This window comes from Nelumbo lutea, chromosome 5 (genome assembly GCF_056320005.1).
Source record: "Nelumbo lutea isolate HS-2025 chromosome 5, American lotus-T2T, whole genome shotgun sequence".
NCBI classification, from domain to species: domain Eukaryota; kingdom Viridiplantae; phylum Streptophyta; class Magnoliopsida; order Proteales; family Nelumbonaceae; genus Nelumbo; species Nelumbo lutea.
This window is the reverse complement of record NC_142688.1, coordinates 4,291,111-4,310,056: the sequence shown is the minus strand read 5'-3', so window position 1 is coordinate 4,310,056 and position 18,946 is coordinate 4,291,111. Positions and strand designations below refer to the sequence as shown.

At 38.7% G+C, this 18,946-nt stretch overlaps 3 protein-coding genes across 7 annotated transcripts; 2 read left to right on the top strand and 1 right to left on the bottom strand.

Annotated features, from left to right (window-relative positions):
* The first annotated feature begins 2,173 nt into the window (after positions 1–2,173).
* On the top strand, positions 2,174–6,212 carry LOC148849927 (basic leucine zipper 23-like). 3 transcript variants are annotated; one of them, XR_016099613.1, is made up of 4 exons: positions 2,174–3,950; positions 4,700–4,771; positions 4,919–4,977; positions 5,395–6,212. XR_016099613.1 is itself a non-coding variant. In XM_088946703.1 (3 exons), exons 1-2 carry the CDS (start codon positions 3,153–3,155, stop codon positions 4,958–4,960), a joined length of 840 nt encoding a protein of 279 aa, XP_088802829.1. In that variant the 5' UTR covers positions 2,174–3,152; the 3' UTR covers positions 4,961–4,977; positions 5,395–6,212. The 3 variants fall into 3 exon arrangements, 2 of the variants coding, with proteins under 2 accessions (XP_088802829.1, XP_088802828.1); XM_088946703.1 differs by lacking the exon at positions 4,700–4,771; XM_088946702.1 differs by lacking the exon at positions 5,395–6,212 and having other exon boundaries at positions 4,919–5,314.
* A 4,228-nt stretch (positions 6,213–10,440) lies between these two features.
* Positions 10,441–15,939, top strand: LOC148849926 (metal transporter Nramp6.1-like). Of its 3 annotated transcripts, none has more exons than XR_016099335.1 (13): positions 10,518–10,700; positions 10,833–10,873; positions 10,956–11,034; positions 12,318–12,422; positions 12,524–12,633; positions 12,908–13,089; positions 13,975–14,044; positions 14,145–14,318; positions 14,418–14,522; positions 14,648–14,779; positions 14,913–15,008; positions 15,133–15,541; positions 15,619–15,939. XR_016099335.1 is itself a non-coding variant. In XM_088945180.1 (12 exons), exons 1-12 carry the CDS (start codon positions 10,520–10,522, stop codon positions 15,478–15,480), a joined length of 1,623 nt encoding a protein of 540 aa, XP_088801306.1. In that variant the 5' UTR covers positions 10,441–10,519; the 3' UTR covers positions 15,481–15,939. The 3 variants fall into 3 exon arrangements, 1 of the variants encoding a protein (XP_088801306.1); XR_016099336.1 differs by having other exon boundaries at positions 15,616–15,939; XM_088945180.1 differs by having other exon boundaries at positions 10,441–10,700; positions 15,133–15,939.
* Positions 15,940–16,139: 200 nt separating this feature from the next.
* On the bottom strand, positions 16,140–17,428 carry LOC148849925 (heavy metal-associated isoprenylated plant protein 27-like). Its single transcript, XM_088945182.1, has 3 exons — positions 17,060–17,428; positions 16,885–16,960; positions 16,140–16,780 (listed from the first exon to the last, which is right to left on the bottom strand). Exons 1-3 carry the CDS (start codon positions 17,141–17,143, stop codon positions 16,473–16,475), a joined length of 468 nt encoding a protein of 155 aa, XP_088801308.1. The 5' UTR covers positions 17,144–17,428; the 3' UTR covers positions 16,140–16,472.
* Positions 17,429–18,946: the final 1,518 nt, after the last annotated feature.

The window sequence follows — 18,946 nt, the reverse complement described above, 5'->3', positions numbered from 1 at the left end:
AAGCTGTTAATTCGAGGAGCTTTAACTGCATGTTGCTCTTTATGTAATAAATTTTATTTTAGGTCAAGTTTTCACTTTTCAGACCTAATTATTCTACGATGCAAAAGGACAGTCTTTTAGAATCTAATTTCAACAAGAGGGCAAAGTGGTATGGTACATTGTTCGGAATGTACAGTAAAAATATAAATATGTAACATTTAAATTACCATATATAAAGTTTTGCATTATGCCACTCTTCTTGGTGTAGCTTGGTCAATTATTAAAACACCCTTATAGTTTTATGGATTTATTAAAATTTACCTTATAGTTTGTATTTTATTAAAATACCCTTATAAATTGTAATCGATTTACTTAATCAACTTTCTATTAGATGATAGTAGAGAATGACAGTTTAGACTTTAATGTCCATTTAAATAAATTTAATCAAAAGAAAATAAAAGTGAAAATACCATTGTTGACACTAGCAAGACATGGACAAATACTTTATTTGACTCTATTTGGTCAATTTTGTTTTTTTTTTTTTACAAAGAAGTGTTAGGGATTTTTTGTAATAAAACAATCATAGGCTCATGCCCTTGAAAATTTTCCAATCAATTTAGGACCTTTAGGTGACTACATTACCCTTCTCAAGTAGCAAAACAAACATTTCTTAATGAAAGATTCATTAATTTAATAAGCTTTAAACTATAAGGGATGTTTTAGTAAAATAAAAACTATAGGATACCAAATAAATCCATAAAATTAGGGGAAGTGTTCTGATAAATGGCCCTAATTTAATAGTTTTTATTCTAGTGACTAGTGGACCGGTCTACATACCAAGAATTTGCACTTTATAGTACAAGGCATCATAGCTTGAATTATTTGTTTATGAAATTGTGGCCTGCTTTGTACTCCGTATATAGGCCGGTCAATTTTCACAAATCACAGCAACCACACAAAGTGCGCCTTGTTGTCTAGGCTAGGGTCTGGTCGACCCGTTTGATTTGTTCAATTTTGGGTTGGATTGGTGTGGATGAATGGATGTAATTCCCAAAGAAAAAAAATCTTAAGGCTCAATTTGAAAGGAATACAAATGCAAAATCTTGTATTTTATATTATTTGATATATATTTATATACTTTAGAAAGAATATAAATATAAATGTATACAAAATATAAGATGCAATAAAATATGTTTTAACACGCTACTAACAACATCCGACACCGCACATTTCATACATGATACATGGCATTATTTATTTATTGTTTAAAGTTTACATAATTACATCTGCGACGAGCCGACGATTAAAACAAGTTTAAGCATTGCAAAAGGCAGAACGGGCCACTTGTGGGTCTCATGATCGTCACCCTGAAAAAACGATTAAAACAAAACACAAGATGCGTGGAGCACAGCAAACGAGACCGAAAAGAGCATCTTCTCCGTACTACACGACGCCTGGTGGGCTTCTGTCAGCTAGGGTTCCACTCTGAATGGCAGAATAGGCATACCCTTCTTCTTATTTTTCTTTTATAATTTTTCTTGGGCCTGGATGGGCCTACTGGGTACTGAGATGCTTTTTTTTTTCTTTAATTTATAAGCAAGAGCCAAGAGGCTGCATACGTATGAATTTACGATTATGCCAAAGATGAGATGACTTTTACACATTCTGATTGATTGGCATCGTTTATGCGGTAATGATCATGCGGACGTGGTCACACTGATCGATAAACACGTTGCAGATCAGGACAATTTCTTGAGTCTTCTTGGGCCCGCCCCTGCTCCCTTCAATCGTCCAAAAAGCAATTGACAGTGGAAGTGATTGATGAGGCAAAATATAACGCGGCCATAGACTCTGGGAGGACACGTGTCAACGTAGAAAAACGTAGCTGCGGAACGTCAAATTAAATTATCCAGTGGTGAATGAGCTATAAATTAATGGTGGAACTGAACTGCTGGCGCTATAGGACCCACTTATCTGATACTGATTCCTGTGCGACGGTCCGTTGCGAGAGAGGCGAAGTGTCAAAGCCAAAGTTGTCAAAAGACTCAAAAAGAGCGATGAGTGTTGCTCCAAAAAATCAGAACTGACGTGATCATCATATCTATCTTGAGCCAATGTTGGACTATATACATTTGGTACGGATAGTTTGTTTTTATGTTTTTGGTTTATTTCCTCTCGATGGATCCACGGCTTGATGCCAAGACCGTCAGCATCTGAGACCTTAACACTATAAAGATCGATAAGAGGGGAAGCACTCAATGTCCCTCCATCTTAATTTTACAGCGCGGTGAGATCACATCTCCGCCCCACAGCGCATCCCCGCTGTGTATTAGGCAACGCTATATAAATCCTGTAATTAATGGGTGGAGACATTTCAATTTCAGAATCAGTGCTTTGACCTTTGAAATCTGAACCAATCGCCCCACCCGGCACCCGCTTCTTTGAGCTTTCTTTCATGCCTTTCGTTGTGTTGTGGTGGCTTGGGGCATTTTAGGGTTCCGTCTCTCCATGACCAGACTCTTATCTGCTCCCATCTCTCGAATGCTTGCTTAGATTTCCGGACTATGGGTAAAATCTTCCATCTTCCCCTCTTTGATCGTTACGACCAAGTTTCAGAACTGAGACGACAGACCACATATAAGGGTTCTCTTTAGAACTCTAGGTTTCTCAATTGCTTGGTGAAATATTGTTCTAATGATTCTCTTGTATACTTGGATTTGTAGGTGCAAACCCAATAATAAGTTCAGTTCTCTTGATTGTCAATCTTCTTCGCCATTGAATTCCGAAAGACTTACTGGATTTTGATCTAAATGCTAGGTTCCCTCTTGTTACTGTAGTTCTTTTTGATCTCCGCTTCGTTTGAGCGAAATCCATTTGAGAATTGACTTTTATCTTCTCTTGCTTTGATTTTCATCAGAACCTCGCATTTCCATATCGATTGTGGTCAAAATCATTTACGTCTAGGTACCTCGTAATTGTTGTGAGGTTTTGCATGCCATTTCTTTTTCTTTTTCTTTTTTATGTGTCAACTTCCATTGGGAAATCTAACTTCTCCAAAGAGTTCTAATTGAAGTCGCAGAATTTCATCTCGTTCATGGTCGAAATTTTAAAAATCTAACTCGTTTACTAGGCTTTGGTCCGTTACTTGTTTCTTCTGGGACCGATTCGTTGCCATGGACGATGGTGAGCTCGATTTCTCTAACCAAGAAATGTTCTCTAGCCCGAACATGGGCGATCAGCCCCCGAGCAGTTGCTCCATGGATAGCTTCTTCGATGAACTCCTCAATGACACTCATGCTTGTACCCATACCCACACTTGCAATCCACCTGGCCCTGATTTCACCCATACGCACACTTGTTTTCATGTTCACACCAAAATCTTGTCTGCTCCCTCTGAAGATAAGGTAGCTACTGATGATACAGCAGAATCTGTGGAAAAGAAGGCTAAGAAACGCCCATTGGGTAATAGAGAAGCTGTTCGTAAGTACCGTGAGAAGAAGAAGGCCCGAGCTGCTTCATTAGAGGACGAAGTTGTCAAATTGAGAGCTCTGAACCAGCAATTGTTGAAGAGGTTGCAGGGTCAAGCTGCATTGGAGGCTGAAATAGCTAGGCTCAAGTGTTTGCTTGTAGACATCAGAGGGAGGATTGAAGGGGAGATTGGATCTTTTCCTTATCAGAAACTACCAAAAAGTAGCGACGGGGTTCAAAACTTGGTTCATGCAAGCTTGCCTGGCGCTTATGTCATGAATCCATGTGATCTGCGTTGTGATGACCAAGTTTATTGCCTTCATCCAGGGGTGGAAGGCAAGGTTGGAGAAAGTGCAGTATTAAATGACCAAGGGCTTAGTGCGTGTGAAATGGATAATCTTCAGTGCATGGGAAATTCTAATTCGGGATTGAAGGAGCTTCCAGGTTGCGGACAGGGAAATACTGGTACTGTGGTCAGCTCTTCAAGTGCAAATAAAAAAAAGGTCAAATCTTAAACGGTTCTTCTCTAATTTGGCTTCTGCTTCCATATTTTACTGAATATATGATTCTTGGGTATCATTTTCTATAAATGCAGTTTGGTTTGGAGCGTTCTTTGTGGTAAAAACTTTGTTTTGATAACAATTTTCTTTTTCAGAATAATTTGGTAATTCTGGTGGTTATTGCTTGCATTGTTCTCATGGGTATTTTATTTTGTAATCACAAACATGTGTTAGTCAGCAAGTTTGCATATGTGCAATAATTTTGAACTCCGTCAATTGTGTATTTTTTACTTCATTACAATCCTTCATGGTATGCAGAGGTAAAGATGGTAGCATTAGCAGTAACTGATAAAAAAAAATGGTAGTATTAGGCTATTAGCAGTATGCCATTTTCCCTATCTTTTTCTTTGGCTGATCACTCATGGTTCTGTTGTGTCTTAGCTCTTCAGTACGTTCAACTGCTTTCCTTAATGATAAAAAAGACAGGTTAGTAGTTCAAGAGTTCAGATGTGCAATTTAAAAACTGGACTGTTTAATGATGAAATGCTTTTTGGTTTTGAAACCCTTGGAAGAAGAAATTTGCAATAGAATGTCTGTAATTCTTTTATGACTTGTGCTATGCTGTTTCAATCTATGTTATTCTTATCAATGAAATTTTTAGAATTTAGAGGTTTGGACTCGGTGCTTGTAGTTATTTGAATAGACCTTGATTTAATTTGCTAGCTTTGGTCTGAGTTATCTTCCATGTTAAGGGAGTCTTCCCATTGCTGCTGATGAGACTGAAGACTTCACTGTGCTGTAACTAAGCATCTTGAATGTAAATGGTAGAGAGTTTCTATTTAAGTATGAATCATGATTTTATTCCCTCTTTTCTCCTTTATTTGTTCCTTCTTTTTTGATTTAGAAATATAGGAGAATTACAATTTTGGCATGATTCAGCATCTTTCTCATTGAAATTGTTTCTTCTTCAGGAGGGGCTCATGCAGCAAAGCGAGGTTGAAGAGCTAATTTGATAAAGTTTGTTTTGAGGGTACACATCATCTTCAAATAAGTAGTTTAGTATATCTGCAGCATTTCCTTCACTTCACCAATTTGTTCTACTTCTTATTAATGTTTGCTATCCTGTTGGGTTGTCTTTACGGTGGAGTGGCTTAATTTTGTCTTTGTCCCACTATGAGTAAAATTTATTACTCCGGTTTGATATCTTGGGGCCAATTCAATCTTCCCTATCCAGATATATTGTAAGGAAGCAAGTGTAAATGAATTTTTTTATGCAGTTTCATCAATTGGTGAGGCTAATTAGTGGAGACCTGTTCTGTAGTGAGGGATCAGCTGTCTTGAAATCAAAACATAATTTTCTGTTCCAATACCATTTTCTGGGTATAGTACATTTTTATGTTTTTTTTAAGGTTCTTATGATTTCTTGCCTTAATTGTTGAATTTACAGGTTGAAAGAGTAGAAGATGAGATTTGTTCTTATTTCAACCCCTGTGACTTTTGTGAACCGGTGAGGGTTGGCGTTTCTCAACTTCCAAACGTGTAATATGAGAGGAAGCCAAACTACTATGCATAATTTTCCTATGCCTAGTATTGCACTACAGATACAAGTCCCAAACCTTGCTACTAAATGAGGATGAAAAAGAAGAGCTCTCTCGTAGGTGCATTTCTTTTAAATTCAATTTTGTATCTGCCTATTGGTTCGCCCTACAAAGCATCCTCATTGTCCATCCAGAGGGTGGGCAAGCTAATCCAGATGGGAATGGGGAACTCGTATGAGTTGCGATTACAAATTTACGATCAGAACAACTGTGCTCCATGTTGCATTCCAGCAGCAGGACTGCCTGGTATTGTTGTGAATGTGCACTGTCTGTTTCTCCTTGCCGTGCAGAGGGTGGACAGGCAATGAGACATCACAATGGTAATGGTTGATTTTGAGGGATCCATAGCCCATGGGAAGGCCAAAATTCAAGCTGCATTTGACTATATGATGAAGTGGAATGTTTTCCTTTTTTTTTTTTATCTTGTAAGGATGATATTTCCTTCTATATTTGGGACATAGGTGTAGATCTGTCTACTGTATGGTGAGCGTTAAAAAAATTACAAGTGCCATTCTAATTGTAATTGGGAATCTATTTTTCAGTTTGGGACTTGAGAGAGAGAGAGAGTGAGAGAGAGCGATGTTTGGAGTTTGGACCACCCAACCCCAATAATCGTGACTGCTCCAACTCGTTTGTCAGAGAAACAGCAAAAGTTCTTTTCAGCCTCTTTCCTTGATGCAATAAAGAACCTTTCAAGGTTGGGGGGGTCTTTTTTTTTTCTTTCATTTTCTTTTTATCTCCATCCTACACCGGGACCTTGTTATTCTCAAACGCCATACAGAAGTAGAGGTAATACTGATCCAGAGTTCCAGAGCATCAACTCTGGTAAGCAGGAAAAAATGCGAAATATATTGTTTTCATTGTTGGGAATTTATATTATGTGGAAAAACGTCGACACTTTAATGTTACCTTTATTGAACTTGGGTGGGTTTTATATTAAGCTTAGCACGGGATTTGGTTATTGAAGCTGGAGTTTCTGATGCTGCAAAGCAAAGAACGTTTAATTCAGAAAGATTCATGTACCAGCATTCCATTCTGTCTCGTTGTCAGCCGTTTGGGAGCTTTTCCACACAACACGTTGCTAAGGCTCCATCTCTTATTTATCTTTTTGCCTGATCGTAAATATATATATTTTATTATCGTGCATACATTATAACGTGTCACGTGCAGGAAACTCACAAAGGCACAAATGGGACCGTCTACCTAGATGGCCTAGCAAAAGCGTTTAGCAGTACCCACAAGCTGATCCCACTTCCCTATTCATGTGACAATACAGCAGCGTACCAGAAATATTAGCCTTGGAAAAATGTTTTCAATGCCGTGGAGGTGTTTTATGGTTAGGAATGTGGGAACAGTTTGTGGATAGTATGGCAGAGCAGCCGCTTCTATTTCATTATTTTTATTGTAAAATTGCATACTTCTCAACCGATTGATAGTCATTATGTTTGTATTTGGAATCAGTGTAAAATGTTATCGGTGTAAAAATACATTAATAATATTTTACATCGATCCATAAAAGTGACCGTTGCTTTTTAAAAGTACAATGGGAGGAAGAGTATAAAGTTTTATATCGATAAAATCGAATTAGTCTTTTAGAGTTGATGAGGTTTTATATTGATTATTGGCATAAAACTCCTTTCTATTCAAATGTACATAAAACTGAATCGAAGTAAAATTTTACGTTAATAATGATTACACCCTCTTTCCAAATGTCTAAATAATCTAACTAATGGTTCTTGATTTACATCGCACCCAAATGCAACGTATCTGACTAGGGCTGGAGCCTAATTATGTACTATGGCAAGAATGGGCTAAATGGTTTATCTTCAATTCTTCATCGCATCACTCTTACTAGCGAGTGCCAGGGTGGCCACTAGCGAGTGCGATACCGGAAAGTGGTGAGCCCGATGTCCTGAAACCAAAACCAGGTCCATGCCATAATATTTATGTGTTTCATTTGCCACCAGCGGCAAAGCCATCGAAAGCCCTAGTACTCCAAAAAAAAAAAAAACAAAAAAAACGGACATAACGAAATTCTGTGCAAGTAGCACTTCCCTTAATGAAGGCATTGTGGTTTTTTATTTACTATTGAGGTGAGTTACCCTTCACTTGTTTCAACCCTTTCACTTTCATTTACTTGATTTTCCTTTTCCTTTTAACATGTACAAGAAGTTGCTTTCATTTTCGTGTAGATTAATTTTGCCAATTCTATAATTAATAAAATACTCCTTATTTATTATATATATATATATATATTGTTTTATAAGCATCATCATATATGTGTTGAAAATTTTTTATATATATTTTTTATTTTTTTCTATTTAAATTTAAATTTATAGTATTTAATTATGACATCATGTTTTCACCTGTTTGACTCAAATGGTTGAAATGCTTACCTGTCACTTTAAAAAATATAGGTTTTTATTGAAATTGGTTATATAAGCAAGAAAAGAAGAAAGCTTATCACTCATTTTATTTGTATTGGTATTGTTACTCTTATTTAGAGTATATTCAAAATCAAAATCAGCTTTACAAAGAGAAATACTTTGCCAATAAAATTCCTATTTATACAAATGTTTCATAGAAGTTAAATTCAAATACTATATATTATATATTCGTATGTGGTTAATATTTATTCCACATATGCATATTCTTACATTATTACTATATAAAGCAAATATTTGCCATGGTTTTTGTGAAGGTCATAAAAGTTAAATATAATAATGTAATGTTAAATTATATCTTAAACCGTTATTTGCACATATGAGCAACACGTGCCTTTGCACTAGTAAATATAATGGATCTTTTAATCGGAGTTTGATTGTAAAGTGAAAACCATGGTTCAAAATTTCGACACGTATCGAGTTGTATCAACTGATACGTGTCATATTGGGAGCCTCCCGATATGCCCCCACAGGGGTGTTTCGGGGTTTAACTTGGTTCAGGGTGTAGAAGGGCCTTAGATCAACCCCTCTGAGCCAGGTTCACAAAGAAAAAAAGAGCAACGAGGGCTGATACAGCCTGATACGCTAGTAGGGCATATCGATATTTTGAACATTGGCGAAAACTTTTCTTTAAGAAAACAGAAGCAATAAATAATTTCCCTTTATATATTTATTTATTTATTTATTGAAAGCAAAAATAGCCACAATGGTTTATAGGTTACTTTGAGTGAATAATAAACTGTAATTCAGTAGCTGATAAGAATATTTCCATGTTAGGCCTGTAAAGGGACCTCTTTCTCTTTTAATTTATTTCTTATACATGTGGTTATTTATTTTCAAATTAAATTATTAAAAAATATAATAAATCACAATAAAAATCCATTACTCTCTTTGATAAAGTCGTTTTTAAAACACTCTTCTCTCCGATTAAGGGTATAAATTGGATAGGTCGGTTCAATTCCTTCCTCCATCAAATCAATTATTTCCTCTTAAATCACTTTTGACCCCTTTGACTCCATTGATCAAGGGTATAAATTAGATAGGTTGATTCAATTTAAGGCCTAACCCAAAACTAACCTTACACATGAATCCTAAGGATTGTATAAGTTTTCTATCTTTTCCTTTCCTTTCTCTACGTTTTCTTCCCTCAAACACAGCCTAAGTGATGCATAAGCAAAATAGACACCTGTCACTTTTCTTTAGTCTACGAACCGCCGGATCTGTAAACCACCCGGAACCACGAACGCCGGTGAAATATAATCGGGAAACAGCCACCGACGACGATGAAAGCCAAAGTAGCGATGACGGCCACTGCCTTGCTGCTGGGTTCTATAAATGATAAGTTGAATCGGGTATCGTACGTATACATCGCTCAGCTGCCACTATCCCACACGTCCAGGTGTCACGAATAAGGCTGGCATGTCTAGCTCTTCTTTTGCAACCTAGCTTCCTCGTGTTATGAAATTTAATTAATAGGGTGTATGGATAAGGAAGGCGAATTGTACAGGCACCCAGTAACATCAACGTAATATATTATTGCAGAAAATGAATGAATAGCTTCTCTTTCCGGATCCAAATGATAACTGGAATACCTCAATATTTACTAGTCCTACTACATGGAACGACAAAGTTACTAGCAGTGAAGGATAATGTATGGTGGTGTCCTTGTCTGCTGCTAGTGCGCACTCCATATATGATAATGGCAGTTGAGCTCGATCGTATTTCGTTGACACGGTCACGGAGGTATTTGGGATGTGATACGTTCATCAGCTGAAGCTGAAAGCCTGAAAGTTTCTCCCCGGCATATACGAGTTCTATTCGATTAATTGCGCTTGCGCCATGGTCGGTGCTGGTGCATCCATCAGAGAGCGATTACACGAACAATTTAGAACCCCTGGACTACGCAACAAGGAGTTTCTACCCACCCCATGCAACTGCAGCCGCAGTTTAATTACCATAGCAGTTTTGCTGAGCAGAGTGATCTGATGGGGATATTCAGCCTCTGCTGGTTCTGTATTTTATCGAAAAAGACTGAAGGGAGGATGTCCTGTACCGTCATTGATAATAATCAATGCAATGCAATTTATTTCAGATGGGTACGCGACTATCTGATTAGCTATAGGTTGGGAGAAGAACGCTAAGACGTATGTGCCTACGAGTCGACGCAATGCTGTGCAAGCATTTTAATTAATTCAAAAGCCGACGAGAGATACCCCACGCACATTATCACAAGATTATCCTGGCAGTTGGATCGGATTGAACGTATCAACCTGGCTGAACCCAGGCTTAAGTCCAAATTGTGCCTGCTCTGGTGTAATAAATGCGGAATACGATCCCGGCCAGAAGCCGGAAGAGCGGTAGGAGAAACGGAGCCAATTCGACAAAGACCCATGGTTTGTTGCTAACCACCAGAATTATGTTTTGTTTGGATGCGTTATGACAAGACAACGTACTGTGGAGTGGGAGTGGGGCGCATACACTTTCGTAACCTTGTGTAAATCTTCTATAAAATGGCGTTAGTGTTCATACCATGTTTATACATGTTGGAAGAGAGAAACCCATAATTGTTGCAGTCCTTGGAGTAGAGACAGAGAGCTGGAGAGATATGGCGGCTCTGGTTCATATACAAGAGACACCAAGATGGAAGAAGATCTTGGGTTTTGTTGGGCCTGGTTTTTTGGTCTCAGTGGCTTATCTCGACCCTGGAAACCGTAAACAGACTTCCATCTTTCTGTGATTTAATAGTGCTTGATTATAATTTGAATGAGGCCAAATTAATCGAGCTCTCCTTTAATTTTACTCTTGACTCTTTCCTTTTTTTTTTTCTGTTTTTGCAACAAAAGTGGAGACGGATTTACAAGCTGGTGCTGATCACAAACACGAGGTTATATCGTCATCATAATCGGCTCTCTCTTAATTCATTTGTTCATTTGTGTTTAATTTTGCGATTATGTGCGTGTAAACAGTTGCTATGGGTCGTACTTGTTGGGGTGAGCTTTGCTTTGATAATCCAATCTCGCTCGGCAAACCTAGGAGTAGCCACAGGTCTCTATTGTTATTTCCACCCTTTAAAGTTAACTTCAATGTTATTTCCACCTTTATATCACCCTCGCTTTCTGTCCAGTGTCCGGATGGGCTAGAAACAAAGTGGGCTTGGAAACCTATCAATATGATTTTTAAAAGCCTTAAGAAGGCGGAAATCCCTGCAAGTAAGAATTCTGCAGACGGAATCCAGCCGCACACTGGGAACATTTTCCCATGAATTTAACATACATGGTGCTGGATGTTATGTACATGGAGTTTTTGTGTGCAGGAGATCCGGCTCCTTGAGGCACGACGATCAAATTTGTTCCGATGTTTAAGTCTCATAACTTTGAGCCTGGATCTTCTGCCCACATTTATCGCAGCCACACATGGAGAACATCTCACCCTCTGCATAGTATTATGCAGGGGATGTTTCCAATTCACGGGGCGGTGTATTATAGGCAGGATTCTCATGGGCAGGAGATTCAGAGTCCATAACTTTAGCCTGAGGCTTAAGCTTTTGTTAGAAAGAGGTGTCAGCCTTAAGCCTCAAGGCATAAGAGGCTAGAAAGGCGGAAATCTTGAAAACCTATGATAATTGAGTTATTTGATGCAAAAAAAAAGTTTTTTTTTTTTTTTTTTTTTTTTTTTTTTAGTTTAAATCATATGAGAAGGGCACTTTGATAATTATGGGACAAATAAAAAAGATTAATATGAAAAACTAATAGATCAAACAGAGTTCCTAATTTCCCTTAGGTTTTTAGAGGAGTTCGTTGAAACAAGGACCAAAAAGAATCTTCATCAAGCTTTCTTCTTTTTTAGTCAAATCGAATGAAAATTCTCATTAGAAATGGAAACATTGATGATGGGAAGTTTTGATGATTGAATACATGAATAATTTGAGAAATTTGGATATTGAAATTTAAAATATAAAAGGTATATGGTTGTAAATTGATTAGTTATTATTTTGTTGAATGCTAAAAGCCTAGAATCTGTTACTTATAGACTTTTATATTTTTGCAAATTCTATCATAGTTTATCATATGTTATTATTTATCTTTTAGCTTTTAACTTTAAAACCTTGCCTATCAAGAGTGAACAAACCAGTGTTTGATACACATGAGACCCACACCTTATGTGTATGGAACATGAAACACTGGTGTGTTCACTCCTGATAGGTTGCCTTAGCCCACTTTCTTCCAGTCAGTCCCTACCTACATTCTCACATTGCCTATTTACCAAAACATTCTTGAATCTTTTAAGGGCTTTGTGCATTTCTGTGGCTTGTTTGTGGTTGTGGATAGGGAAACATCTCTCAGAGCACTGTAAAGCTGAATACCCAAGGCCAGTGAATTATTGCCTCTGGGTCCTGGCTGAGATCGCAGTCATCGCTGCTGACATCCCAGAAGGTTTGTACTTTTGTAGTATAAACAAAACTGAAACCAATAGTATTTTATCTCTGCCATGAATTCTGGTTTCTATCCTCCGACGTCTAATTGCATTGTTACAGTGATCGGCTCGGCCTTCGCTCTCAACATACTTCTCAACATACCCATCTGGAGTGGTGTCCTCCTTGCTGGACTAAATACTCTACTCCTCCTTGGGCTGCAAAGATATGGCGTGAGCAACTGTTATATTTCAAGTTTAAACTATGCGGGCCCCAATTCTTTATGGACTCTGTGAGGCCCAAATTTTCCCAATACATCAGCATGGGCCCATTATTATTATTATTATTATTATTATTATTATTATTATTATTATTATTATTATTATTATTATTTATTTATATTTTTTTATGAATTTACATGGTGGGCCTTATTGTTGTCCACATGCTTTAGTTCTCTGTTGGGCTTTCTGATACATGATGGAGTATGGGTTGAATCTTGAATTACAGATAAGGAAATTGGAAATTGCAATAGGTGTCCTGTTGCTGATGATGGGTGCTTGCTTCTTCGGAGTGATGGCACACGCCAAACCTGATCCAAGGGAGATCGTCAAGGGAATGTTTGTCCCCAAATTGAAGGGTGATGAAGCCACACGAGATGCAGTTGCTCTGCTTGGGGCCTTGATCATGCCGTAATTCTCCTAACTGTACTTTGATGTCTAAGGCCATGGACCCACTGTTCGTTTTTAGGTTTAGCCTCCTAAAATGGTAGGCCATACAATTTCAGATTCAATCGGCCACCCATTTCCAATTTTTCTCTATTTGGACCCAACAAAGAACTTGAGGTTATATTTAATGCAGATAACACTATAACTATTATAAGTTGAGCGGTACATAGCATAACATATTTTAGGAAGTGAACCCACCTAGTATATTGGATGAAAATCAACGTTTAGATATAGAAGTAGACAAAACAGTTTGTTGCTTCAAAGAAAATGCTTGTCCAAAACCTTTCAGTCTCTATTTCGTTCTATGATCACCCAAGGAAAGTGGTATCGGTTAAAATGGTATTTTCGGAGGGTCCACAAGACGATGGTCGTGGACTAGCCAATAAGGACTACCCAAGGTGAGACTTATTGGGTTAGGCCTAGCCAATAAGGACTAGCCACAATTGAGAGGGCCCCTTTATTCCTTTAATAATCCAATACAAGGTGGATTATGGGTATAATATAAATACAATGGACATCAATCCTAGCAATAGCAAGATAAGGCCCAAGAATATGACATGATTCTGCCCAAACAACATCCCTACCTAGCTCTGTAATTGATAAACTTGAGTTTGGTTTAAGGTTTAAAGACTATACAGATGCTAGAGTCAAGCTTCCATTGGTCGGCCATCAACCTTATTCAAGATTAGTATATAGACTCAGACTGTTCAGGAAAATCCTACTTGATTTGCATTCATTTGTACTTAATGAGTAAGTTTTATAGGGATAGGTCATAGGAGTAGTTTTATATATTTATTTATTTTTCTTGTATCAATAATAATTGCTGTTATTAATTCTTGCAATTTGCAGGCATAACCTGTTTCTTCATTCAGCATTAGTTACTTCCAGAAAAATCCCTCGTTCTTCCAATGGCATCAACGTGAGTCAACAAATTCTCCATCAATAATTTTCATTTTTTAGTAATATTACAGCTATGGCTAATACCCATATCTCTAATTGGATTAATTTCTCCATCCCAGAGTGCATGCAGACACTTCCTCATAGAAGGAGGGATCGCCTTATTGGTTGCATTTCTGATCAATGTGTCCGTGGTCTCAGTCAGCAGTAGCGTCTGCTACAGTCCTGGGCTTTCTTTGGAGAACAAAACCCATTGCGAGGACATCACCCTCAATTCCGCTGCTTTCTTGCTTAAGGTCTCACGCACTGTCATCATCCTTGTTGTTTTGGCAAGTAATCAGCTTTCGTTTTTTAACCCAAACAGTCAACATTAACTTGGTATGGAGTTTCTACAGAATGCTCTTGGGAAATGGAGCTCCAGACTATACGCTCTCTCCTTGCTTGCCTCTGGTCAGAGTTCCACAGTCACAGGAACCTATGCTGGCCAATACATCATGCAGGTACGTACCTCTTCCATAATATATACCGAGCGAGAGAGAGAGAGAGAGAGAGAGAGAGAGAGAGAGAGGCATTTATATATTTGGAAGAAGCACTTTAGTGAGTTGTGAGTTGTGATGTTTGACAGGGGTTTTTGGACTTGAAAATGGAGCTCTGGATAAGGAACCTACTTACGAGATGCATAGCCATTGCTCCGAGTCTGGTGGCCTCCATTGTGGGGGGTTCATCAGGAGCTGGGAAGCTTATCATCATCGCCTCTGTAACTAACCATACCCATAACCCTTTAGCGTAAAGATTTTATTAGATGTTAAATGAATGGGTTTTTAATTAATTCTATTAATTGGTCATCTTTCTTTACTCTCTCTCTCTCTCTCTATGTTATATATAAGCAGATGATCTTATCCTTCGAACTTCCATTTGCATTGGTTCCTCTACTGAGGTTCACAAGTAGCAAGACCAAGATGGGTCACCACAAGAACTCCCTGACGGTGAGGCGGCTTTAACATTAACAGCTTTGAAACCCTTAATTAATTATTATATCATTAATAGTGATAGTATTTGACCCGTTCCTTTGGCTTTGGTTTGTGGTTAATTTCGACTACAACGTAACAGGTGTCAATAATCTCATGGGTGTTGGGGTTTAGTGTGATTGGGATCAATATGTACTTCTTAGCAACAAGCGTGTTGAACTGGATGTCGAGCAACCGACTTCCTAAAGTTGCTTCAATATTTACAGGGGTCATGGTTTTCCCAGTAATGTTTCTTTATATGGGAATGCTGATATACTTGACACTGAAAAGGGAGACAGAGCAAACACACATGGCGGTGCCGACCTCTACAGGGTTAGGGTCAGGGTCAGGGTCGGTCAATGAAGCTGGAGCAGAGGGAGGATCCTCCCAGTTCAGCAACCTTCATCAACTTCAAGAGGGTCGTGAAATGGATGACATTGTTTGCGCCTAGCTGGATCATTAATTAGTTGGTAGTTCAGACTTCCAGAGAAGACTTTGTGGTGGTTATAAAGGTTAATTTAGTGGTTTTATTGTAATAGGGTATGGATGTTGAATTATATTTGATTTATTATTGTAATGTGATCAGCAGGTCTCCTTAATTAGCGATCCTTGATCCTCCTCATAGAAGAGTTGATCGTTAAATTCAAGTGGACCGAAGGAGAAATTGTAGAGCTAGTGCAGGTCTATGATTTCTTGACGCTACCGCCTACTGATAAGGTGAGACCCATGAAAAGGAATGGTATGTCCTTGTCCTTGTCCTTGGCTTGTAGAGTCTCTGTTTCATGGGTCTTGACTCTTGAGTGCGAAACTTTGATTGCACATTGAAACTCCACAGTATACGCACCCTTTTGTAATTGGGCCAGCTCTCAAATCAACCAGAATTAAATACTTTTGTTGTGGTTTTCCCATCCATCCACTAATTTGTGGTTGTTTTTATTTTTGATTAAGAAGATAAACCAAATCCCAACTCCTAAAAAGTAAATAGGAACACTATTGCCTTAAACAAATTAATCTGTAAGACCATGACGGAGACAGGTGTCGTCCACTACCGCGCGAAAACGATTTCTCGTCCCTGTTAAATTCACAAATCACAACAATGCTGATGCAGAATTGCAATAATGATTCATCTCATTCATACAAACGAAACAACTAAACATGATAGAGTACAGTGTTTGAAAAATCCAAACTGAAAACCAAGCCCTCTAGAACACAGTGATTGAAAAAATGAAACCACTAAACAGTCGGCCCAGCAGGACCGTCCGAAACAAACATCCAAGTTCCAACTACATATCAATATCATCATCCATTCTACATAGCACATAGTACATACAATTCAATCATGCATACACACAGACCATCCCCCTATTAGGCTATTAATTACCCGCAGTTAATCTTTGATCAATGTCTAGGCTATACGAAACACGATGAACAGGGTTTTATGGTTTACATAACAGCACAGGAGTTAGGGTTATCGTCGCTGAAGGCAGATGAATAGCGCTCTTCCATGGTGCTGGCACGTGCCAACTTGGAAGCCACAGGGTCCTGTAGAACATTCCGCACGTATCCTGGTGGGGCCTTCTTGTCGTAGGCCCCAGGTGCGTAGGGATGTGGCACCACATCGTATGGGACGTAGGGCCAGAACTCGGCCTTCTTCCCTGTTGCTTGTATTCGCTTCAGTACCTTCTTTGGTTCTACGTACCCTATCACTGTAACCTTGCTTTGCTTTGGCTCTACTTCTACTTGTGTCACCCCTGATCATCAAACACCACCACACCCACGCTTAATTAATTAGTTTTTAAGCTTCCAAATTAATCAAACGGTTTATACACTAATATCATCTCAATAATTAGTTTACCTTTCATCCCTTCTACTGCCCTCTTCACTTTCCTCTCGCACCCCTCACAGTCCATCTTCACCTTTATCTCCACAGTCTGATTTCCCATGGAACAAAAACGATTAAATTAAGCAAACAAAGAAAAACAGAGGGGGAGGAGGGGGTCTTAGTCTTAACTCTTAAGTGAAAACGGTACCTGTAATTGCTTGCGATTCTTGAACTTCTTCTTGCTGCGGGGAGTGCAATCAAAAAGATTAGATAAATGATCCAGAGCACCCATTCCGATTCCGCCAGATGACCTCTTAATTTCCTTTTGGTCTACTCTTCTGATCGACTGCTCATGCTCAACAGTCAACACAACCGCGCGATGGCAGGAAACGAAACACCCTCTCGTCGCTCGTCGCTCGCCGCTACCATCAAAATATCAAGTTCCAACTTCCAACTTTGAAGAGCAAAGAGTGATTTGGCATCCGTATGTATGTATGTATATATATACATACACTGCACCAGTGCACCAGTCTGTGGTATCTTTGCATATCGTTTTGCATTGCGGGCAGTGAAGATCTGATCATCTGCCTAACATCATGGTGATAAGCTGACGCGTGTGCTTTGTACCACGTGGGTTGCTGACAGTACGACACGTCATCGAGCTAGCCGCATTAAATAGACTTTTTGGCTCTCACTACTGTTCTCGTCGTAATATGTAATATGCGAGTGGGGGGTTCGTGAGGTTTCTGGCTGATGCTAGCTTTTAGCCACGTGTCCCGGTCAGCTTGATAATTTAAAAGGTCTGGTAACCTGTCTTAATGATGCTGGGCCAGGATGCTTCGAGAGGGAGAGAGAGACATAAAAGAAGTAAGATTTGACATGCTGGGTCTGGGTCTGGGTGGTGCGATGTGCAGCCAGCAACAAGCCTGACCAAAGCTCAGATCCAGAGCCCAGAGGGAGCAACCAACCAATTGGGGATGTGGGAATTAAAGATGAGAGTCAGGTCACGTCAGCGACTCAGCGGGGACGGAGGTAACGAAGAATATTCTGGGGCGGTGGACCGGTGGCACATGGCAATCAATGGTCGGTTCGGTTAAATCTTTGACCCAACTTACTCAATGGCACTGGCCAATTTGTAATTTGATTCTGTGCACAGAATACAAGCCCTATCCGGTTAACCCACGTAGCTCCCTCATCAGAAATAGGCCTTAAGCCTGGCCGGTTCTGTTTTGCAGTTGGAATAATCTGGCCTTTTGCCTCTTAATGGCCTAGCCTTTAGTATGGAATTGATCCCAATTTATCTTCATATATGGACATTCTTTACAATTACAAAGAAGAAAAAAAAAATCTCTATATAATATGGATATCAGGGGAACATGAGTGATGGGCATAGCAACTCCTTAAGCGTAACCCTTATGGGCCATTGCTCCAGTTTGTCTGTGGCTATTTATTAGGGAATGGGAGCCCATTTCCTGTTTATTATTTACAAAATTAACTTGACCCCCCATAGCTAGATAGAGCTTGAAACGGCTACGACTTGAAGTCAACTGCACTGTGTAATTCCACTAATAGGGCAACTGGGTTCAGATTTCACCGACAAGTTGTAATTGTTATTAATACAAGTATCCGGAAATTCATCAAATCAAATGTAAATGTAGGATTATCAATGGATTGGATCTATCCCGATCGACTCAAAACGACCGAAAGGATTATAATGGTTCTTGTTTCATGATTTTGTCTCCATAAATAATTGAGCCACTTTTTTCACTTATTGTCTTCCCAAATCGATTCAAACCCAAAATCAATATTATAAATTAAAACCTAATATAGTAAAATTATGAATATATCTTGGTCCTTGACCTTCATGTATCTTCCATGTCGTCATACTAAAAATCCAACGAACAAAATAAACAATTGGCATGTAGAAAAACAGAAAGAAACATGTAAAACAGAACAACACAAAGTATGCACAGAGATTTGTATGATTCAGTTTCTGCCTTTGTTCATGGGTTTTGGGTAGAGGAGAAAAAATCTTCTAAAAAAACAGTACAGATTACAATCAGAGTGCACACAGGCTTATTCGCCAATCGCCAAA